This window comes from Onychomys torridus, chromosome X (assembly GCF_903995425.1).
Source record: "Onychomys torridus chromosome X, mOncTor1.1, whole genome shotgun sequence".
NCBI lineage: Eukaryota > Metazoa > Chordata > Mammalia > Rodentia > Cricetidae > Onychomys > Onychomys torridus.
In genome coordinates this window covers 126,941,826-126,967,149 of record NC_050466.1, presented here as the reverse complement: position 1 = coordinate 126,967,149, position 25,324 = coordinate 126,941,826, and the positions used below count along the sequence as shown (strand labels likewise).

General features: G+C 35.9%; 1 protein-coding gene across 4 annotated transcripts in view; it reads right to left on the bottom strand.

The window, feature by feature from the left end:
* Positions 1 to 1,681: 1,681 nt before the first annotated feature.
* Rtl4 (retrotransposon Gag like 4) overlaps positions 1,682 to 25,324 on the bottom strand; it is a 364,780-nt gene continuing 341,137 nt past the window's right edge. For 3 of the 4 annotated variants that reach the window (XM_036174648.1, XM_036174649.1, XM_036174651.1), the window contains 2 exons: positions 14,163 to 14,232; positions 1,682 to 4,724 (listed from right to left, as the gene is read on the bottom strand). In XM_036174648.1, coding sequence (XP_036030541.1) covers positions 3,549 to 4,463 — 915 coding nt within the window. In that variant the 5' untranslated portion in view covers positions 4,464 to 4,724; positions 14,163 to 14,232 and the 3' untranslated portion in view covers positions 1,682 to 3,548. Of the gene's footprint in view, positions 4,725 to 12,458; positions 12,492 to 14,162; positions 14,233 to 25,324 lie in introns of those variants that run through there. The other variant, XM_036174652.1, reaches the window with a different exon arrangement.

The following is a 25,324-nucleotide window of genomic DNA, read 5'->3' as shown; positions in this document are numbered from 1 at the left end:
TTTTGTCTGTGGATTCTAATTAGTTTCATTAAGTCCAATTAATTATAATTTGTTTTATAACTCCATTATGCTAACTTACCTGTCATTCCGGTTAAAGTTGACATTATATAGGGCATGATACCTCTATTATAAATTTTTTAATAATAAATTGCTTGATATTTAGAAGTACAAAATTACGACAAATTTCCATTGCTTCACTCTGTCAGGTTACTTAATTGAATGAGGTCATGTAAAAAAAGTCATTTCTCAAGAGACCTCCAGAAGTGAAAAGTGAGCTGAAATTCTTATCCCAAATTCTTGGACACTGTGAAATCAAAGTTTTCTTGCAATAAATGTTGCTTAAGAGGGAAATAAATTTATGAATCTTAAAAAGGTGGCCCAAAGTGATAAATAGGTGCCCTGAGGGTAAAGAAGGATAGCTAATCAAGTTACATGCTGAATATTCCTGTTGACTTCCAAGGCCATTATGCTCAGTAAGAAACTGACTAAAAGGCCATTTGAGTTGGTAATGGTGGTACTCCCTTTTGATTTTTTAGCTTTCCTAGTGCCTAACTGATACTAGATACTTTCTAGATATACTGGTTAGCAAATCACTTTGCTTACTTTTTAATTGGGCTGTCTTATTATTAAGCATTAAAAAGTTCTTTATATTCTGAATGAAAGTCCTTTTACCCACATGTACCTTTTCTTTCTTTCCTTTCTTCCTCCCACCCTTCCTTCCTCCCTCACTCCCTCCCATGCTCCCTCCCTCCCTTCCATTCTTTATTTTGTTCTGTATTACTGTGTCCTAGGCTAGCCTGCTTGATATTACCTATCCACCTGTCTCAGTTCTCCAGATACTTACTTAGAATGCAGTGTGCACCAATACTTTTCATTTTTTTAAATGTTTATGAAAATACTCTTCATTCTTGTAAGGGCAAATTTATCTTTTTTTCTCTTATGGCTTCTCTTTTTTGTATCATATCTAGATGTATTCTATGTAACCAAAGGTCTTAAAATGTTTCTCACTTTAGTTTGCATAAATTTAGTTTCTCACTTTATTTTACATATAAATGATCCATTCTTAGGGTTTTTCTTTATGATCTTAGTACAATCATTTGCTTGAAAGATTTTTTTCTAATTGAGTAGTTTGGCATCTTGAATAAAAGTCAATTAACTATCAAACACAAGGTTAATTTCTATAATTAAATCTGTCCATGACTCCAAATGGCCATTCTACTGAAAATTCCACACTATTTTGATATACTGCATTTCTGTTTAGATTTCAGGACTGTCTTGTCAACTTTTACAAAAAAATCCTTGAGTCTTCTAATCTGTAAGCAAAAATTGCCTCTCTGTTCATGGAAATGTTCTTTGATTACTTTCAACAATGTTTTATATGTTTTGCTATATAAGTCTTAAGTTCTTTTTCTTAAATTGTGGTCACAGATTTGGATTTGCTTCATTTATATAAATAAATTTTCTTACATTTACATTTATTGTTTGTTTGCACAATTATGATTAAGTTTTATATATTGATCTTGTATCTTGTGACTTTACAAGTTTTCTAGTAATTTTGCTTTGGGTATATATTTGCATGTTCTTTAAGAATTTCTACACTGAAAATGATGTCACCTACAAATAAAGATGGGTTTATTTCTTCGTTCTTCCACTGCCTTCCCCTCAGAAAATAAAAAAAAGTAAAAGAACATGACTATAATTTATTTGGGCTAGTCCTTTATTATAGCATTAGAAGAGATAGGTGAGGATTATTTATGGAAATCCCAGAATCAATCAACATTCAAACAATCTCAGGACTGCAGTGGGGATTTCTTAACACAATCAGAGTATATGCATTCAGATCTCCTTATTCTAAAGTTTATGGAATAATGTAGATATATAGCAAGCTACTGACAAAAGAACTAACTGCTTGTGAATGAAAGCAGAGATTGGCACAGTGGCTAGTGAGGCACTGATGGATGAAGAGATATTTCTTGGTGCTACAAGATGAGAGCAGTAAGGTCCTATCTGGAATTCTCTATAGAAAACTGAGCACAGTTCTCCAGGACCAAGACCAAAGTACAATGGCACTTCATGTTCTGAGAGACCTTGATTGCTTCTAAGGTATATGCAATGACTGATCTTCAGGAGAACCATTACAAGGAAATACATCAGCACCAAGAAGCAAGGAACAAAGAACTGATAATTACCAGCAAATACTGAGCAACACTAGATGTTAACATTTCTAAGAAGCTGTGCCTTTCTAGCACATCCATTCCATTTTTGCAGAAACATCATCTACATCATCTATTTATACATAGAGCTGATGTTTGCCAAGAATACAAGACAAGCAAAAGAACACCCTAGTTCTTGAGTTTTGTGCACAGATGGTGATGATGTATATGCACAGGATTTTTCACATGAGTTGGTTGCAAAAGTTCTGTGCCATCCCATTGCTTTCTGAAGTCTTCAATTAGACGACGACACCCAAAGGTGGTCCATTATAGTTGGGTAGCAATTGGTAGTGATTTTAAATGGAGAGACCTAGAGAATCACAACTACTGCAAGCTGGAAAGTCAGTTCTTAGTGGAGATTTGTCTCTGTTCAGGTTGCAAGAATATGTTGCTGTTAAGTAACTATGTTAGTACATCTTAAACAAATGTCCTTAAATAACTTACTTTATTAACCTAAGCCATTAGATGTATCCATATATATGTTCAAACCTAAAATAGAAACATTAGTGTAGCTATGACTAAGCTTGGGTTGGTAGGCATAAAGTATGTTAATTGCCAAAGAGGCTGATCCTCTAAGAAAGGTGCCAGTAATGAAGCAGTGTTCAGGTCAAAATACTATACAATCTAGTTTGCCAATAGCCAAGAAGTTCAGCATGTTGGATGAGCAGGTGTCTTTAGATGGCAACAAAATATATAGTTGCGTGGAAAGGTGGTAGATATTCAGGTCCAAGAAGATTGGCTTGTATATGCACTAGAGTCTGATAAATAGGTAGAACAGAATCCAGATTCTGGTCTCTCGATGACGAGAATATTGGTAGGATATGATGATGCCACTATGGTTGCAAACAAAGAACCTGAACAAACAAGTCACTAAGAAACAGATCAGTAAAGAAGAGGATAAAAGCTTTGGGCTCAGTCCTAGGCACACAAGTTATAGGACTTGGGCCATCAGAGTCAACCAAGATTTCATCCATTGGTAGGAATGTGAATCTCAATACATTGCCAGAGTTGTTTTGTGTATGTGTGACTTAGGCTTGAGAGACTTCTATCTATAAACCTTCAGAATTCTTGTAGGAATTGGCTGTAACTGTCATGTTTCTGTTTGTTGTCTCCACCATTTTTGTTGGGTCAAGTTTCATGGTGGGCTATCTTGCAACCAACAAGTTCTGGTTGTTTAAATTCCTGGAGATGTAAATGTTCATGCCTGTTTTTAAGGTGATGCCACAGTAATTCATTTGTATTTTGAAGTTTGTGAAAGTTTAAAAATCACTAAGGCTAATGGTGAAAGGGGTATGAGTTTACAAAATGGTTTCCTATTCTCCTCTTACTAGTGAGCTACATTTTTCTCCTTGCTGGAGTTCGAGAACGTTTAGCAAGGCATTCTCTTGTAAAGTGACCTGCCTGGCTACAGTAGAGACATAACTGAGTTTCTTGTTGGCGGGCTCTCTTGGCTGGAGTGACAGGCGGTTGGGCTCCCTGAAATTGCTTGGGCTCATCCTTGGGTAGTGGACCTTTGGGACTGAAGAAGGATTGGTGCTGGGTTGTGGAAACAAACATTGGAACCTGACTTTCTGACTGTAGGAGTTCTGGCCTGTCTTTGTGGTTTTTGTCCAGCTGAATGCACTGAGTGATCAAATCTGGTAGATTGTCCATTATATCTGTGATTTCTTCTTCATGGGTGGGGTCAGCTTTTCCCTTTTGGAACTGGTCACTCTGATTGGTCTCACAATCACTCAGATTTTGAGCAAACCCTTGGAAAGTAGTAGCATCCTGTTGAGAGTTGTCTCTACTGTCAACCTTAACATTCATAGGAGGGATAATTTCTTGTTTCATGGGTTCACCACATGACTGCTGTAACTCAAGAACAAAGTTTTCATATTGTTTCAATAGATTACTCTGGTTGGACTCGGATACGATGTCACAATTTTGCATCTGCTGGGATAGGTAGTCAAAAAAGTGCTTGACTCGTGCATCATCTGCAGGATTGGAAATCTTGAGAGCTGTCAAATAGGTAGTCACACGAGCAAGAAAACCTGTGACACCGGTTGGCTCATCAAGAAATTGAGGGAGATGGTCACCTGAGTAGGGTAGAGACATCACTGGAGTATTTGGGACAGGCACAACTTGCCCTCTTAAAGTGGGGTTATCATCAGTTGGATGCTGCATTTGTGGCCGCAGAATCAGATTGTCTCCTCTCAAAAAGGAAAGCTCTGCCTTTGAGGTAGGTGGGGATTCTGTACATTTCTCCATTGTCTTGTATCTCCTGGAATTATATAGAACTGAATGGAAATTTAGTATCTGCACACAAGACCAAAAGACAGGCAGTAGTTTGGTTTAGGGATCAGAAAACACAATGACATGTACAAACAGGAAATAGCTGTTCAATGTCACTAGAGAATGCTGAGGGTTGAACTGTAGAGATGCCACAAAAATGTTATCTTGTACTCATCACTGCTTCTTCTCCTTCATGGACAATGTCAGTGTTCTACACATTCAGAAGACACATATCACCTTGGGACACAGAAGAGAGGACTTGAATTAATAAATATATAATACCATAGACACAGAATTTTTTCTGTTCTCTTTCTTTGTAAGCATAGACATTAAACTTCATATTAATCTTTTCTTCTAAACTGTCTTTTATAATCATTGTCAAAGGATTTTAGATTATAGTTCAAAATAGTATTAGCAATCATCCAATTTATAATTTTACAGATAAAAAATAGAGACTCAGAGAAACAAATATGTTTGTCCAAGGTCACCCAGCTAGTTAATATCAGATTTGGTATGCTCATCAGGGCAGCAATCCAAAATAGCACTTCCTCCAGCTATTCATATTCTGCTTGAGTGTGATGATACATCATGCTCCTGATCATTCAAAACCTGATCTGGGGACAAGAGCATTGGATATTACTAGAGAGGTTTTTAGGAATACAGAAAACCAGGTCCCATCAAGGACCCACTGAATAACTTTTCACACTTGGCCAAGATTTTCAATGTGATTAGAGTGTGCACTATGGTTTGAGAATTACATTGCTGAAATTGGAATAATCACTGACTCTATTTCATGTTCACTACTTTAAGCCTGTATTTCTGCCAGATATCTGAATGCAGTGTTGTTAGTTGATCTGTTTTTTTTTTTCTACCATGTCATTGTCTGAGGTCACATTTTTGTTGCCATGGAAATAATTAGGACATCACAAGTAAGATGAGCACATAAGATTGAGAACCTAACAAGTAAGAACTAGATGTCCATAAAGGTATAAAGATCAAAATGTTCAACACTCCTCCAAGTACTGATAAAAAGGATGAAGTAACCAACAAAAATTAAAAATAATCCCCCAACATGTGACATTTCCGTTAGTTTGAACTATTCTTTAATTCATTTCCTTCCATTGCCCTTCCTTGTGTAGCATACAATTGAAATGTACTTGGGTTGGCTACTAGGGGGCAAAAAAGTAAATCACTGAATCTTTCAAACTATCAGTCTCTCAATGGATAGGCCATGGATCTAGGAAAAAACAAATTATATTGTTATGTTATAGGGGCATAGCAATAAAATAATGATATTCTGCTATACCCATAGATCAATGTCTTTATCAACCATCACCAGAGAAGCATCTTTCTGCAGTAGATGAAAACTAATACAGACCCATAACTGGACAATACACAGATATTGAGAGACCTTGAGATGTCAGTCCTAAATGGGAAGTCTTCATCAACCTCTCTTCCCCCAAGGATTCAGGAAGCTATGTAGAAAAGGAGGCAGAGAGATTCTAAGAGCCAGGGGGATGATGGGCATCAAGGAAAACTTCCAGATACAACAGGACTGATGAATATATGAGTTCATATAGATGTGGCAGCATCCACAGGGCCTGCACAAGTTTAAAAAACACAGGGCCCCAGTGCTTGGAGGGGGGAGTGGATACCAGTTCCCATACCTAGCCAAGGAGCTATCACCAATTGACATCCACTTGCAAAGGAATAATTAGTTTTCTCCAATGGAGTCTCATTCGGTATATTAACCACACTTAAGAGTGGTCCCATGCCCAGCAGTAGATGGACAACACAAAATGAACTCAGTGGTATTTTTATAGATTATTTTGTATCATATTGGTTTGGGTATTTTTTTGTCTTACAGACATTTTGCTTTTATATTAATGATTTCTGTACTTGTAATCTTTATTATTATTTTTTTTTGGGGGGGCGGGTTGAGACAGGGTTTCTCTGTGTAGCTTTGCACCTTTCCTGGAACTCACTCTGTAAACCAGGCTGGCCTCAGACTCACAGAGATCCTCCTGCCTCTGCTTCCTGAGTGCTGGGATTAAAGACATGCACCACCAATGCCCAGCTTATTATTATTATTAAGAAATTTTCTATTCATTTTACATACTAACCACAGATTTCCCTGTCCTCCCTCCTCCCACCCTCCAGCCTTCCCCATCAACCCCCTGCCCATTCCCACCTCCTCTAAGGCAAGGTCTCCCATGGGGAGTCAGCAGAGCCTGGTACATTCAATTGAGGCAGGTCCAAGGCCTTCCTCCCTGCACCAAGGTTGAGCAAAGTGTTTCACCATAGGCAAATGATTTCTGATTTTATGTTTTTGGTGTGTGTGTATGTTCCTTGTGCAGTTATCTTTGTTTTTGTTCCTCTGGCTTGTTTATTTTTGTTTGACTCTTTGGTTTTAAATTGAGAAATAAATGGAATGAAGTTGGGGAGGATTGGGGAAAGTTGAGGGAGGGGAAAGTGTGATGAGGATATATATATATATATATATATATATATATATATATATATATATATATATATATGTCAGATCAAAACCTGTGAACCATGCACTTGATGTACTTGGGAGTCCAAGGCATGGGGAGTAAGAGTTTGTGGCAAGATACAGGCTAGCCAGAGCTACAAAGTGAGATGTTGTCAATAATAAGCAAGTAAAAAAGACTTTTCATAGGTTTCATCAAACATTCCTATGCTCTAGACCAATGGAAAATATTGTAAGACTGAAACAGTGTAAAATTGGGGTCTAGAAACTCTGTGGCAAACACTAGTAGGAAGTAATTTTGACCGTGAATAACTCATTTATGTGTCAGTTTCCTTTTTAATATATATAGTGTAAATGACTGTTATATCTATGACAGAAAATTGTTCTATTGGTGTGCTATAAGGTAGGTACTCTAGGTGGCAAAAATTGGGAGGATTGCTTCCAAAATTATTTCAGTACAGTTGAGCAATGAATGCATACTCACGAGGCTTACATTTATCATGTGCCACAAAAGGAGAAAGACAGGAGCCTATAGTGATATTTTATTTGTATTGAAATGTGATTTTATTTGTATGTCAATAAAGCTGCCTTGAGGTCAGAGCAAGCCAGAGCAGAAGCTGAGCAGTAGTGGGGCACGCCTTTAATCCCAGCACTTGGGAGGCAGAGCTAGGCGGATCTCTGTGTGTTCAAGGACATGGCCCGCATGGCAGACGCACGCCTTTAATCTCAATACCAACCATAGAAGACCTGGAGGTCTGTACAAACAGGCAGTGATGAGGAGGTCATGTGGCTGGGTTTACAACCAATGAGAAAACAGAACAGAAAGTCTTTACATAGACAGGACGCACAGAAGTAGGTCTCTTGCAGAGAGGAAGAACAGCAGAAGCAGTGAAGGGTAAGGTTTTCCGCTCTTGCTCTGACCTCATGGTTTTTAACTCTGCAATCAGTTCTGTGTTTCTTATTTAACAAGCCAGTTACATCTACAGGCGCCATAGCCTCATTTCTTGCATGCATATCTTAGCATTCTGGAGTCCTGTTCTACCTTCTAGATATCTCCTTACTAGGTGCTCCTCTGTGACTACATCCCTGCCATTCTTGCTAGGTTTCAACTTGCAGTAAGATAATAAGATGTTAGTAAGAGCTAATGATAAGTTTATCTGAGGATATTACTTTTTACTCAATATACATAACAATCAACTCAGTTCTAATACCTAGAAAACCTACTTTAGTCGGTCTGGGGTAGATTCCAGGAATCAATACCTTTACAATCTGGGCTGCACTTGACTTGTGATGTAGGTGGTTCCTGTGCAAAGTACAGTGCCTCAAGGAATAAGGATGTATTAGTGGAGTCACAGAGAAGTAAGAATTGGAAGAAGTTATATTTGAAAATAAGAAAGTGCTCAGGTTATATGGCAGAGCCAATTTTACTTTTACATAAAGCCATAAACAGCCAACACCATCTTTCAATTAGCAGTACAATCCAATAAACAATGGGCTACACAGAAAGAATGACCTGGGCCCAAATCTTGGCTCAATCAAAAGCTGTATGGTCTGGACAAGTTATGTAATCTCTCTGAAAATCATTGTCCAAATTTTAAAATATTTCTCATATACTATAAGCACAGCATTTCTCTCTATATGTATATGTATAAAATGCATGTGTATGTGTGTTCATGTATATGTATATGTTCATATGTATGGATCACAACATTTCTCCTGTGGCATTGTTCATGTTGAATGCATTCCAGTCAGTATTGTATAGCCTCTGGACTAAGTCAAGAATGAATTTCAAATTATATTTTGTCTTTTGTTTTAACAGTTCTAAATGTGGTTCTCAAAGTATAATGTTTCTCAAATTCACCAAGAACATTTTTGCAGCATAATAAACAAATCTATTCATAAAAAAGAAATGTTCCTAACAGTTACCTCATAGTTGTTTTGATGAAATGAAAGGAGATCTGCACAGCTTCGTGCAGATGGCAAAGGCCCCATGAATGTTACCTATCATTTTTCCAGGTTGTAGTTGTGGCATTTGTGTTTTATACTTCAAGTTTCACCTTTTCAGATTTTTGAAAGGTAACATAGAGCATTACTGTTTATTATATAACATTTCCTGCAGTATCTGGGGGAACATCCCATAATTAAGCCATTAAAATTTCAGCAAGAAAGAAAAATTCTGAATATTCATACTGAATTGGATATAGACAAAATTCAGGTCAAATCAGGTCAAGTTTTGCTGCCAACTGGGTTTTAGCAACAAATTAATGAAAAAGTGACTTACATCTCAGAGACCTCTTTGATTTCAGAATTGAAATAAGGGATTGTGGACCTCCAGTAAACTCTTTTTTTAATTGGAAGGTTATGATTATAACTTTTCCTTTATGTATTTGCCTTTTGCCCTTTCCTTCTACCCTCAGCGATTTCATAACTTTGTGAGGGCTCTTGATTCTATACAGAATTATGTATTCAAGGTGGTTTAGCATTTAATTTTCCTAATTACATAGCAGGGGTGAAACACTTGGTAGAATTAAAAGCATTAGCCCACATGCAAATCATACAATGCCACTGTTGTCAATGGCAAATACGCATTCCCTCAGAGAAAATGCTACCTGGTCATTTCAGTTGGGAAATTAATTTTTCCTGAGGTCATTGACCTTCTATTGGATTGCCCATCAAAGATGCTATTGCAAAGACTGCCAGTCTGAAGGATCTAGCCTTAAAGAGACAAAGCAGAAACAAAGCAACAACCTCAAATACATGTGTTTTAGAGTATCAGACTAGTATGTCTGGACCAAATCTGATACAAAACTGTGTAGATAATAAGCTTTTTCTTAATATGGATGTGTTTCAGCTATGACAACCATTACAACAAATAATTTTAATAAATCATTGTGAGCCATTTTGCTTATATTTACTGGGCTCAAAAACTATAGTTTCTCTGGACACAAAATACCTTTCTAAAACCCTTTGAGATCACATTTGAAGAAATCCCTTGCTATAGATAAGATCTAGAATATATTGCCTATAAGAGAACTGTGTGACCATGCACTATTTAATTTTTAAGCTATTCTTGGGTCTGAGATCATGCAACCACCCAGAAAAGTTATAATTTCCTCTTGAACTTCAAAATTTCCAAGGAAATGTGTGGTCATAGTTGCTAAATTGAGGCATTGATCCCTCTCATAAGGGTGAGCAGAGGAGTATAGTATTGGAACTTCTCTGAAGATATGAGTGTGTACTTACTTCTTCTACCATTCAGAAGAATAACTTTGGACAAGACATTTTCTTTCTGTCTCTGGACCTAAGTATCTTTATCTTAATGCTGAAGAGTATTAGGCTTATTAAACTCTATCATACTTTAGAAATTATAACTCACAATGTTACCAGAGGAACACGGGAATGCTTTTATAGGCATTCCTGCTAATATTGATTTAAGTGGTTCTCAGATTTGATCTTGGGAATATTTTACACACACACACACACACACACACACACACACACACACACACACACACACAATTACAAGGTTCTCAGAAACTCCTGGGATTTTACCATATAGAATTTTTTATTTCATGGAGAGTATGGGGCATTGGCTCTGGGATAAAACCTAGTAACATAAATATTAAATAAGCTCTATGGGTGATGCTGATGCAGAAATTTCAGTTAATACTTTTGAGAAACTTTAGGTTCAGTGTTTTCTAAGAGTACATTGATTTTAGCAACATCTACATTTTTTGATGGAGGGTGGAGACAAGTCTTCACTTTTTAGCTTAAAATGGATTGAAAATTTGCTCTGTAGCCAGTGCTGTCCTCAAACTAACATTCTTCCTAATTTATCAGCCTAAGTGCCAGGAATCCAGGTATGTACCTCAATACTTAAGTTTGTTGTTTTGAGAAGTAAAAAATATGCGTCTCCCAAAACAGCTCTTAAAATATAGTAAGTTAACTGTTTTTTCTAAGCCTCCATGACTCCCTTAAACAGTGTTCCAGTACAGGTCAGGTCTGGGCATGTGACATTAGGTAGCAATGGAGCTGATTATGTTCTTGGGATTTTTGTGGCTCTATTCCAAAGGAATAAGACATTCTACTCTTCTCTATCGATGAATAACAGAACAGTCATCCACATACCCCCTATCATAACTACAGCATCCCAGCTCATATGACTTACCTCCTTTTGGCCATTGCAATGAATCAGATCTTTCAGACTTTTATTTAATTTTCAATCTTCTTTCATCCTCAACTGGACCCATAGCTTAGCTTCTTATTAAGTTACAAGTACCATGCATATTCTGTCCCAGTTCCCTGGTTTTCCTTTATAATGTTTCTTAAGTGTATTAAGGGGGTACATTTGCTATATGAGGTTTCCTGCTACATAGCTTTCCCTATATACATGCACTAAGATTTATATCTCTCAATAACCACTTTCATGTTCATTATTTCATTTCCTGGCAGAAATTTTGCTGTTTTCCAAGCTACTGTGATGTTAAGTCTAAGTGAGGGAGCAAGGGAGAAGTTTGATACATGAGCAATGTTCTTCAAATGACTCTCATGTAGACTGCTTTATTCTCTGAGATGAGGAAAAGACTATTTAAAGATAAAATTGAGATAGTGGGAATAGAGATGGGATGATTATCTTTGTGATATAAGTTCTGAGTTCTATATCATTGGAGAATAAGCAGGACTAGAATTCCTCCATGGTGAAATATTAGAATAGAAACTCCAAGAATCAGAAAACAGTGAGGTATCATAAAAGTGATATTGTTCTTTCAAACCCATAGATTCTACAACTTGCCTGCACACAGAGATAAAATATGAGGAAATGGCTGTCAAGTACTCTACAGTCTAGATTCTCACCTGCATGTCTACCCCTCAACCCAAACTTTACCCACTGTGAACCCATACTACAGTCCCTATTCCTAGAGGAGAGTTAATGGCTAAGATATACAGGTCTTATTTACCAATTTGAAGGCATAGTTTGGTTTCTTTGTCTGTTCCCCATGCTCACATCATTTCAAACAGGGCATGCTGTTTCAAGGAAACAATTAGAGAAAGAAAGGAAAAATTCTGATCTACAGATCGCAAATAGTCATAAAATGAGCCCTTTAAATTTGAAATGAAAGGCCTTCTCCTGCATTTGTGCTCCCTGCTGTCTCTTTCATCTTTAATTCATTAAGTGCAATTCACTTAGTGCTGAACACCACTTGCAACTGATGAGCTGACAGAGCCTAGCCCACTTAGATTCAAACTTCTCTTGCATTTGCAGGTCCCTGTGGTGTTGGGTTACCTGCTGCTCTGTTCAAGGTAGAGAAAGCTTAATATACATAACTAAGTATATATCATGTTTTGTGGTTGCAAGAAATCTTGTGAAAGCCTCACATTAGTAGTGGTTCTCAATCTTTGGGTCACGACCCCTTTGGGGGCTGCATGACTCTTTCACAGGGGTCTTACATCAGATATCCCACAGAACAGATATTTACCTTATGATTCATAACAGAAGCAGAGTTGTAAAGTAGCAACAACAATAATTTTGTGGTTGGGGGTCACCATAGCATGAGGTCACCTGTATTAGGAAGGTTGAGGACCAATTGATTAGAGAAATCTTATAGATGAGATGTGAGGCTCAAGAAACAGATTGGCTTGAGTCATATTTATGGGCCACTACAGTATGGTGTAGTTCCAGGCCCTTACTGGTTAGTCTCTTTCTCCTCAAAAAGCTTTGACTGGGTGGGAGTAAGCAATGCAGAGATTATATTTTCCACAACACTCTGAAATGGACACTCAGTTATTCTGCTGCTAGTAACATATCATATCTTTGTAGAGTATTTTGTGTGTTCTAAGTGTCTCCCTACTATTTTATTTATCTCTTTGATAAGCTGTGACATAGGTAAGGCATGACTTCCACATTCAATCCCGCTGGACAAAATAAGAAGAACATGATGTTTGCTGGAAAGTGATGGGAGGATTCTGATTGGAGTTAGATGGGAAAGCAAGAAGTGGGTATGATTAAGTTACATTATATACGTGTATGAAATTTTCAAAGAATAAATAAAAAAGAAAAATGTGTAAAGAGTTACAGTGACTTGATGTTAGATTTGGAATTAGAATCCTCAGAATGTGCATCTAACACTACCATGCCCTTGGAAGCAGTTTTAAATAGTTTTGTTTTGTTTTTTTAATACTTTGAATCAAAATCCCAATCTCACTTAACCCAGACTGTTAGACCTTGAGCAAGTTTCCTCGGAGAGCCTTAGGTTTCACATCTGTAACATCTATGTTGCTGAGAGAACCATATGTGTTTACATATAACTGAAGCAATAACATATGCACAATTACTGGCATTTAGCAGACATCAACATTAGAAACCATTTATAACATTGTATTTTCTGCAGACACTGGAAAGTTTGCTGTCCAAAAATCCTTATCACCAGCATCTGTTTCTATCTAGAGATCTGTATTTTTATAGAAAAGGTAATTGTGCCAAAGTCTCCACATGTGCAGCAAGGAAGTGGCTCAATATAAGTCATTTAATATGTTACCTGCTCACATGTTTCTCCATTGCAATTCTTGTATCACTTATAATGAATTATTAAATGTCTATGTCTCTTATTAAACTGTGAGATAATAAAAGAAAATAATCCAACTTCATCTTTATATCTCCAGGACACAATATCATTCTTTGTATACACAGAGGCACTCAGTAATTCTTCTTTGAATTTATAATATTTATCCATAGCAGCCATAGACACAACTAGATATTGCAGAGCTTATTTTACTGTTCCTACTCGCTATATAGATAATCTTTTATTCTTTGCTAATATGAGCAGAGAACCCATCCATGTACCAGTGTATCTTAATATTTTCATAGCTCAGATGCATGAATTAACCATATGTAGGTAAAGAACCCTGGCATTTGGGTTAATGTTCAGTAAGCAGATGTCCAAACCTTATACTTACTCAGTGAACTTTGGAGAGCAGTGAGAAGAAATATGTTTTGTTTGGATAAGTATGTAATTTATATTGTGCTTATTGCCCTCTTAGAAAAGTTTCCCACCATCCCAGGCCCTAAATCAAGATTGTGTAGAGACTTGGAAAGAAAATAAATGCAAATGAATTAAGACAAGAGTTATTTAAAGACATGACATTTAAAGCTAAGTTGTAGTGAAGAAGAGAGTATTACTTACCTCTCATGTATTGTTCTCTATGTATAATTGGACCACAAAGTTGAGCAATGAGTTGAGCAACAGGGAGATTCTAGAGAATATGAAAACATAAAGTAGAAACAGGTGGGATTATCTCAGTGTTTGACCACCACCAGTAGCGATCCCATTTCTATATTGTTATTACTAGTGGAATCCCCTTCCATATGTTGGCTTTCCTTAACTCCTTGACATTGAGACAGACACCAATTTATGTTCATCTGTGGACTATACCAGTTGCTTAGACGCTGGCATCTTTCTTAGGCATGTTAATGTCCTTAAGCTGGGAGCCTCTATTATCCACCACAGATGGTTGATCATTTTATTTAATAAATCTTAAATGAATGCCTGTTTTGTTCCAGGTACTATGTTGGACACTAGGAAACAGTAATGAACCCTCATGAAGCAGAAGCATTCCAGAACAATGGAAATCATGCGTATAAACTGCTTAACTTAGCATCTGTTTTATAACATCCACTTAATAAGAGATAGCTACTGTTTTAATACTTAAGATGTGAGGATACACTAATCAGCACAAGCTTTAGAATTTGATCTGGATTTCAATTCTAGTTGAATGACATCAACACCATGTAACAGCTCTGAGAATTTAGATGTGTTTTAGACTTCATCTGTGCCCAAATTTTTCACCTATAAACTAATAATGGTCATAACTTTTCTGTAAGTTTTGGGAATACAACTTATCCTATCTAAAGGCCAGTAACTCTGGTCTGAAACTGGTCTAGGCTGACCAAAAATAAAATTCACCTCATACTTACTGAAATTTGCTAAAGCAAAAAGGAATGTAAATGAAAGAATATTGTTACAAAGACCAGAAACAGGTCACATTCTGTGTACAGATATTGCAGAGACTGATACTCCCATAGGTAGTAATTAAATAGCTCCCTGCTTAAAATCCACCACAGGTGAGAAAACACTGTTGTTATACTTATGATCATTCCTTATAACAGGCTCAAAATGCAATCTTGGAACCCCATACTCAAAGAAGGCCATGACTACTTCCTTCTTTCTCATAAGTCATATTCCAAATAACATCTAACTTTTTATGTATAAAGCTGGCTTAAAATGTGTTTTGTTGGCTATATAATTTACCAAAATAAAATTAATTTACTTGAAAAGCTTAGTTAATTGTTTTGTTTTTGTTTTTAGAGACAAGGTCACACTATGTAGCCCCAACTATGAACCAGGTTGGCCTTGAACCTATAGAGATCCACCTGCCTTTGCCTTCACAGTGCTTGTATTAAAGGTCTGCACCATACCTAGCCTCAGTTAATGGGTTTTGACAAATATATGTATCTGTTTAACACCATCACATCTGAGGTATAGAAGATTTCTGTCACCCCAGATTCAGTCATGGCATTTTTCAGTTACTTTACCCATCATTAGTTCTAATCAACCACCAATTTACTTTTGGTTCTAATAGGTTGACCTTTTTCCAACATTTAATATAAGTTGTATCAAATGTGGCTTTTTGTGTCTGGTTTCTTTCATTTATGTTTTGAAGGGTTCACTCATGTTGTAGCATGTCTCAATATTTCATTCCCCTTACTTGCCAAAACTATTCCAGGGAATGCATATAACACATTTTATTTCATGTTACTGATGGAGTTTCTGAGATGTTTTTCATTTCAAGGAAATACAAATAAAGCCACTAGGAAAATTTGCATAGAGTTCTGGGAGCATACATATAATCTCTTATTCCCAAATTCATTAAAGTACCTTTGACAAATAAGGATGCTGTGTATTTAAAGTGTAACATGATATTTTGGTACATGTGTGCACTGTGAAATGTTTAGTAAAATCATTTCTTCTGATTAAATACATAGCATATATTTATGAGATAAGTCAATGTTTAATTTAAGAAACTACAAACTGTTTCCTAGAGTGCTGTAACATTTTGAATTCTCAACAGCAGTTTTTTATTATTACTATAATATACCTAGCCTTTATATTTTATATTTTGTGTATCTATTGTCATGGGTAATTTTGAATGACACGAGTTGTTTATACCTTCTCCTATTGTTTTTTACTATAATATTTACCTTTATATCTATTTTGCTTTTTATAATTAAAACTGTATTGTAAAAACCTTCCAAAAAAACATTTTATGCAGTGAGATTAGTCAGACCCAAAGTCTATACATGATCTTCTATACAATTAGAAGTTCCAGAGCTTCACATTGGCTTTTAAACCTTTAAATAGTTATTTAAACTTAATATTATTTAAACCTAAAAATATTAATTATATTTTATGCATTTATCCACAACAAAAAAGTCAATTACAGAGTTAAAACTAGATCATTAGCTTCATACCCTCTTTCATGAATCATGTGTTTGTTAACTGGATTTAAATCCTTCCTCATTACCTAATATTTATCCTTTCTCATTCTCCTTTAAACATTTTATACTGTATTCACATATATGTTTGTTTGCATACATATATATGTATATATGCAGAGAGGGAAAGAGAAGGAGAATAGGAAAATGGAAGATTATAGGTAAGATCTAATCTATAGATTGAATAGCCTGTGCTTACATATTTAGTAATATATATGTATATTTATATACACATACATGAAATTAACAATGCTCAATGAAAAAGAAGCCATTAATTTGAAAAAACAAGGAGAAGGTATATGGGAGGGTTTATAGGGCAAAAAAGGGGAAGGAGGAAATGATGTAATTATATCATAATCTCAAAAGTAAAAGAAATAATAAAAATAAACAAAATTAGTTTTACAGGGATGGGGTGTAAAGGTCTTTATATCTTTTATAAAATGCTGTAAGGAATGATAAGAAAAGATATACTGGGAAGTAAGGACCAGTGAAACTATATTTGCATATCCAGAAAGCATTTGTGGGGAGAGAAATGAACAATTCTGTGAACAACAAACATTAATAGCATGGATAAAACAAAGCAATAGGTTTAGAATTGTATAAGATGGACTTTCTTCCATTGAGATCTGTGGTGATATATTGTGTACCCCAATATATTATGTACCCTAGTAAACTTACCTAGGGACCAGAGGATAGAGCCAGCCACTAAATTAGACACAGAAGTCAGGCAGTGGTGGCACAAGCCTTTAATCCTATCACTCAGGAGGCAGAGATCCATCTGTATCTCTGTGAGTTTAAGGACACACTGGGAACAGAGCCAGGCAGTGGTGGCACATACCTTTAATCCCAGGAAGTAATATGGCAGGACAGAGAAAGGTATATAAGGCATGAGTAAACAGGAAGTCTTGCTCTGGAGGCTGAGGAGTTGGTAAGGTTAGGTTGGCTGTAGCTTGTTCTGCTTCTCTGATCTTTCGGTGTTCACCCCAATATCTGACTCTGAGTTTTCTATTAATAAGACCATTTAGCAATTCATGTTACAGAGAACTATCCAACACTATTTTGCACATCTTTGATAAGAACAGAGCTTTTAGTCATTGCAGATGGAAATATTTTAAATATTTTTAAAGCAGAGCCATGCATTAAATGAGGACTGTGTGGATGTCCCCAACTATTTCTATGAAAATTATGAAGCAAGTAATAGCTAAATATAACCTCTGGCATTTCTCTAATATGCCCTTCACTTTGTTCTGTCTTTGGTTCCCCTCCAGGCCCTACTACTTGTTCTTCATAGAGTAAACAAAGAGTTTCTCTTTCTTCAAGCTGTCTGACTTGTAGTACGTTTCCTAAACAAGAAACTCAGGTGGTGGACTTGCAGGAAAAAAGGTTAATAAGATATTTTTGTCTAGAATTATCTGCCTGCCACTACTCCCATTAGACATAGCATGTAGTTTATGAACTAGTCTAACTAGGTAATCATGGAAGACTGGAGTAAAGTCAGAGAAAGAAATCAAAGCTTCTAAATATGTATTTCAAAGCAGGGCAACAGATGAGGACTTCCAAACTCCTTCTCAGCTTGGTTTTCACATTTGCAAAGACCTATCAAAAATTGTCCATCTGCCAATGCTTTTTCTATCCAACACCCTCTAGCCTTGATATGGTACTGTATGTTTTTAGAATACTGCTTACTTCAACTGACAGCTTTTTTTAAAATAGACCCATCAGAAGTGCTAGAGCTTTAATTCATCTTCACACTTTAAGTGTCTGTCAGACGTCAAGTCATTCTAACTCCTGTGAGGAAGTGTCACTGTAAAGGAAACTGGTTGTAGCATGCCACTAGACCTTAGGGATTCAGTCTTCAGGGAGTCTTGAAAGTTATGCTAGAGTGACTTTTTTTCCAAGCCACATGGTCTCTTATTTTCATTGAAAAAAAGTAATTCAAGAAAAAACAAGATGAAAGTAGGTAAAAATATCCATTTGGTCTATAGATAAACCTTTATTATCCAAGAAACAAAACACGGAATCAGCATCCTTAGGGATGATTAACTTCACCAACCATCAAACGGATTTGAGTTAAAGTAGAGGGAATATACTGTACTAAGTGCCCTCAAGTGCATTTGTCATTGATAGTGACAGGATATATAGGACACTTGCATTCTTCTATCTTCCATTCTTTCTTTTGTCCAAGTGACTCATTTTATTTTGGAAGTTATCATACAAAGTCATGGGTCACATACAATGTTTAATCAATCATTTTCATCTTCAAATGTACTTTCTACAAGAATTTACATTAAAAAGTGACAAAGGGAAAAATTATCAAGCTCATGTATCATCTCAAGACAAGAAGTCCGCTTGTTTTATGTCATTCCAGGAAGACAATAAAGACCATGAAATACTGATGGAGTGTTACTAATTCTAAAGAAAATAAATATTATTCCTAATTTTTGTCATACAATTATAAACCCTAAAGATTCCATATTTACCAGTGATAGAAGTTGTGATTTTTTTAGTGACTTATACAGGTATTGTCATCACAGAAGAAGACAAAGGAATACTGAAAATAAGCCATGGTCTCACAATTAATATACACTGTTCTTACAGCAAAATTGTGTTTCATTTTCTCATACAGTATACCTGATTAGTGGCAAAGATGTGGGGTTAATTGACTAAAATCTATTAAGATTTTATTTGTAACAGCTCAAAAACCACTATCTGGGGCTGGAATTTAACTGAGTGGTAGATCATGTGCTTAGCAGGAATGATGCTAAGTGTTCAATGCTCATCACTAATACATAAATAAAGCAAACATGTTTGAAGAAGTAAAGGAAGTTTTGCCTAGCTGAGGATTACAAATTTCTTCTGAAAAAATACAAAGAGAAAATTCTATTAATTACTTAGGATATAAGACAGAGCTATAAAAAAATTGGACCCCAGAAGATACAACTCAGGAGAGATCGATTGAATACTTTTAATGATTTTCAAAAATTGTTAGGAAGCATTTCTAACTTACAGGCTATCATTGGAATACCTAAAGATGAACTAGTATATTTAGCTAATAACCTAAAAGGGGACAAGGACTTAAGTAGTCCAAGAGAATTATTAGCTGAAGCTGAGAAGGAATTTACTCTAGTAGAAATGAAAATATGAGAAGCATATGTAGATCCTGTAAATGTGGAACTTAACTACATTCTGGTCATACTCCCCTGCAGACACTCCCCCACAGGGATTTTGATGCAGAGGGAAAATATTATATTATATTGTAATGGATATTGTTACCATGTCAATTGAGTAAGAAGTTAGTGACTTATGTAGAAAAGATATCTGATTTGATTCTAAAAGGAGAATTAAGACTTCATCAGTTGACAGGAATGGACCCAGCAGAAATAGTAGTACCTTTAACTATTAAGTAAATTTCCTAATTATGGAAAGATAATGAATACTGGCAAAGAGACTGTAGTAACTTTTTGGGGGAGATTAATAACTGTTATTCTAAAAGCAAGAGACTAGAATTCATAAAGACAACTGAATGGGTCCTTCCTCACATTGTGTAGCAAAAACCAATCTCTGGAGTCCCCACATTCTATACTGATGCAAATAAATAAGGAAAGGCAGGATATAAATCAGGAGATTTAAGTAAAATGTTTCAAACACCCTACAATTCTGTACAAAAGACAGAACTGTGTGCCATTCTTATGGTAGTAATGGACTTTACAGAAGCTCTCAATATAGTTACTGACTCTCAATATGCAGAGAGTTGTTTTACATATTGAAACTGCTGAATTTATTCCTGATAATACAGAATTAACTTCACTATTTATACAAATTATCAGAAATAGGAAACATCATATATACATATATATATATATATATATATATATATATATATATATATATATAACATCAGATTCCATACAGGTCTGCCAGGTCCTCTAGCACAAAGCAATGAGACTGATGAGTTATTAATAGGTAATATGCTAGTATGCTAGAAGCCTCAGAATCTTGTAAGAAGTACCGTGTAAATAGCAAGAGTTTGAAGAAGGATTTCTCAATCACTTGGCAACAAGCCAAGGAGATTGTAAAAAAAATGTCCTACATGTTTCTTTTATAACCAAACCCCATTACCTGCAAGAATTAACCTAAAAGGTATACAAAGAAATGAAATTTGGCAGATGGATGTGACACCTATTCAGGATTTCAATGGGCAACTCCTATGAGTTTTGAAAAGGCTGACTCTTTGATTATACACCTATTAGAAATTATGTCCATCATGGGAATACCTGTAAAAATTAAGAATGACAATGCTCCAGCATATGTCTCAAATAAAATAAGACTTTTTTTGCTTATTACAATATAAAGCATGTTACAGGTATACCACACAATCCCACAGGCCAAGTAGTCATAGAAAGATCCAATCAAACTTTAAAGGATATGCTAAATAAACAGCAACAGGTAACAATGACCCCTAGAAATAGATTACATAATGCTTTATTAACCTTGAATTTCTCAATGATGATGAGAAAGGGACAACAGCTGTGGAGAGACATTATACAACAGAAAAAAACTTCTGAGCTAAAAAAACTGGTTTACTTCGAAGATATGTTAACCTTGGAATGGAAACTAAGACATGTCCTATGTTGGAGAAGTGGTTTTTCTTTTTGTTTTTGAAGGACAAGAAAAGCTATGGATACCAACAAAATGAATAAAAATTCACTTCAAACAGGAAAAAACCCTTGATAAGGAGAAGTGATAGCTCATCCACCAATGTGACAACTCTACAAGTTGTAAGAAAAACTCAACAAACAAGGTTCAGGCAGGGTTCTGGTTTTGGTCTTTACAAGATAATAGGAATACTCATCTTCAATAAATCATGAGGCCTTGGACACCCAGACATCTAAGCAGAAGGGAAGAACCTATTAATACCAATATACTCTACAAGGTAATATCTCACTGCCTAACATCAATATCTATTTAATTCTAGAATAGTTGTGGTCCCAATTCAATTATAAATTAAGTTGGCTTTGGAGTTGGAATGTGGCTCTCTCCATTTCTAATCCCAAACATGTTTTTAAAAGAAAAAAAGTAAGAGATTCTGTTTCATATCAGAAGAGCCAACCAGTGTAAGACAGAAGAAAACTAATCATCTAAGGACCATTGTTATCAAGATTCTATTTCTCTCCATGCTCATTCTTGATTCCTCAGAACCGTTCCTTACATGTCATGTCACCTTTAAATCCAAACTTTCCATTTTGATATTAATAATGTTCAAGTTTTCCCATTGAAAGTAATTCTTCGCAATAGCAATCTCAAGTTTCCAGAAAGAAGATGGGGCCTTCACAACAATGACTCTGCTCTGTCCAGAAAGACACCGTGGTACCTAAGAACATTACTCAGCGATCAGCTTTGGACTGAAAACTCTTCAGGACAATTCTAAGATGAGATGGACCATCATACTACACTTCTAGCCAGAATCTCAGACAATCTTACCCATTACTGAGACTGGCTACAGATCCTATGGCTAGGCCTATTGAGACCTAACAATTTAAGCTTTTTTATAAGACCACACAGAGATACCAGCACCCTCTAAACAGCAGGAAATAATTCTAAGAAAATAATGGCCCTCTCCCAAAGTTTTCATATTTTTCAAGGTAATAGATGAATGGTTATAGAGTTGTGGGTGGAACAATAAAATTTGGACTCAGTATTTTCCTTTAGAAAACAAAATGTATAGTAATAGAATATGAAGGTAGATTATTGTATTTACTAGTAAACTAATTTAGTCAAATATCAGCCATAGCTAATTTGAACTGATATGGATTCTCGTATAATGATACAAATGTAAACTATTTAAGATAATTTGTCTATTATATATAATATATTTAATATACAAATACAAAACTGTATTTCTTATACACATATTTCTACTCCTGTTTGAAATATTTTATATATTGATACAAGTGTAAAATTATATTTATCATACTGTATGTATGTTCTAATTCTGTTTAGGATATTTTGTATATTGATATGTATTAAGGATATTGTTGTTGTATTACATATTGCACTATACATTTCAACTTCTGTTTAAGATATTTTGTGCATTGTCACAATTTTGAGGTCATTGTCCTCATATGGTCAAATGTCCTATATGCCAACTCTGTATTTTATAGCTAATAAGCTACTCTGTGTCTGCCTGTGAGCTTCTTTGTTTATTGCTGCCTCTGTCTGAGATATGAGGAAATGCCTAATGTTGGATCAAGCTGACCAAAGGGGAAGGCTGAAAGTTATACAAAACAGCAGGACTGGGTGGGTATGCTAGCTTTAGGGGCCTAGAGAAGTAGTAGAAACTTGTGCAAGAAATCTCACAATTTAAACTAAATAGTATCTGTCACCTCTTAAAACTGGAGAAAAATTTTTTATTTGAGGTTGTCAAAAAATTTTCTGGTTACTCCAGATAGCCTATTGATTTATACAAACACACATGTAGACTAGATTAACAAATCATATTTGCTTTCAGAAACACTGTCTTGTATTCCTGAGAAGACTGGTAATTTTATGAGCCCTATTGATTTCTCTAAAGTAATGGGATTTAGGCTTGAGCTCCCATGTCCGAGTCAGAGAAGAAGGGCTGGCACCTTCAAATACTGAGATTGTTTTTGATAGTGAGGAGTAGGCTGAGAAATTTATATCCTCAAATATCTATGCCTCTTCCAATCAATTCTATCCCATTTTTGTGTTTTATTATTAAGCATCTCCAGTTTTCATAAAGAGGATATTGAATAAAGTTAATTAAAAAGGAGAAGAAACCTCTAGTACAATGTTTATAATAAAAATATGCAAAGTAATCAAATATTTGAACATGGTTTTCTGATAAATGGACAAAAGAGAGAAACAGAGCATGCGTGTTTAGATTTAATAACCTAATGAATTATCCTTAGAGGGAAATGTTTAAAGAAATATTTTTTAATCTTTGTATATGCCTTGTAAATGATTCTCAAGGTATGTTTATTTGACTCATTTGTGATATATTTTCCTAGCTTCATCCTTACATTGAGTTTTTCCTTCAGTTCCTTCCTGTGACCTTCTGAACTTCCAGATTTGATTCTACCTCCCCATCTCATAGCAAAAATGAGCTCAAATACAAAGGAAGCCATTTATTGGTCATGAGGGCACAGGAGTTGTTAACAATCACTATTCACTTCCTTCATGCTACTTTGAAATTACATTTTCCTACAATGAAGACAGTAATGCTATTTCATAAAAACTCTTAAGAAGAATAGTAGCTATACAAAAGTTGTAGCACTCATAGACACTTCATAAATACTGAGTTTTCTCCTTTTGAAATTGACTACGTGCAGATCTAACAAGCAATCTGAATAATTCCTGAATATCACAAAAATGTGCAAAAGATTGTTAGTATAGAGGGATGCTAGGTGATGGTGATGATGATGATGAGGTGATGGCTTAAGAATATTGTAGCTGGTGCAAAAAAAGAAAACCATGGTTCTGGACATAATGCCACAGCCAACAATCCTAGCACTTAGGAATCCTAGGATGTTTGACTTCAAAGTCATAAAACAGAATGTTAGAGGCCATCCTGAGATATATCTGTTTTTCCCCTCTCCTGGTGCTAAAACTAAAGTGACTCATGGTAATGATAGAGTGCCCAGCAGAAAATAAATAAGTTTCAAAAGTTCTAAACTTTACTTCTGGTGATAGTTCTCATGCAACAAGCTTAAAAGCAGCTGCTCAATCCTCAAAGCAAGTACACACCTGAGCAAAATGGAAAAACCAGAGCTGCTCTTAAAACAGAGATCAGCAAACATCTGAGTCTCCAACTAAAGGGGCCATCTGACAGGCAGCTGGAGAGAATGCCAGATAACTTACCAAAGTAGAAACTCAGGAGCTTCCAACAAGAGCCAATGTGGAGGTAGTAAAGTTTGAGTTACAGATCATAAGTTATCTGAGGGTCAGAGTGGATAAGTACAAGTTAAGTACTTTGGGGACATTCAGTATAAGCACGCTTACAGGCTTTTGTGAGTTTCACTCCAGCAACACCTCCAAGATCTCACAGTGAAGATCAAATAAAAAAAAAATGCTCTGCTGTTATCAGCATGTGGAGGGGAAAGTAACCATTGTGAAATCCAGCAGAGCGTTCTGTTCTTCTTAACAAGGCATGCCCTGGAAGAAAATATTTAATCAAAACCTAATTCAGTAGATTTTTATCAGCACGTAACCTTCCTGGGCTAGTGGACATTCAGAAACCCAGTCAGTCCTCTCCAGTCTTCTCTGTAAATATTCCGTTGTAGTCCCCCCAGATGTTTAAATACAAGTACAGCCCTTCCCAGTTATTTTTTCTCACACAATAACTTGAGAACCACTTGCCATAGGTACATGCTTACCAAAAATTGGGGACGACTTACTAAACAATGGAATGCCTCTTCTCCCCTCATACATTATCAGTACCTGAGAAGAGCACCCTCATAAGGCAGTGGTGGCGCACGCCTTTAATCCCAGCACTCAGGAGGCAGAGCCAGGTGGATCTCTGTGAGTTCCAGGCCAGTCTGGTCTACAGAGCGAGATCCAGGACAGGCACCAAAACTACACAGAGAAACCCTGTCTCAAAAAATCATAAAAAAGGGGCTGTCTATTTCAGTTGATTTTGTTTCCCTTTCAGAATACATGTGCAAAACTGAATAAAAAGCAAGAAAGGCAACGTGAAAGCCCCAAACAATCAGAACTGGTCAGAAAAAAGCCTAAATGGAATAAAGTTCTGCTCCTGTTTATGCATGTGACATGTTA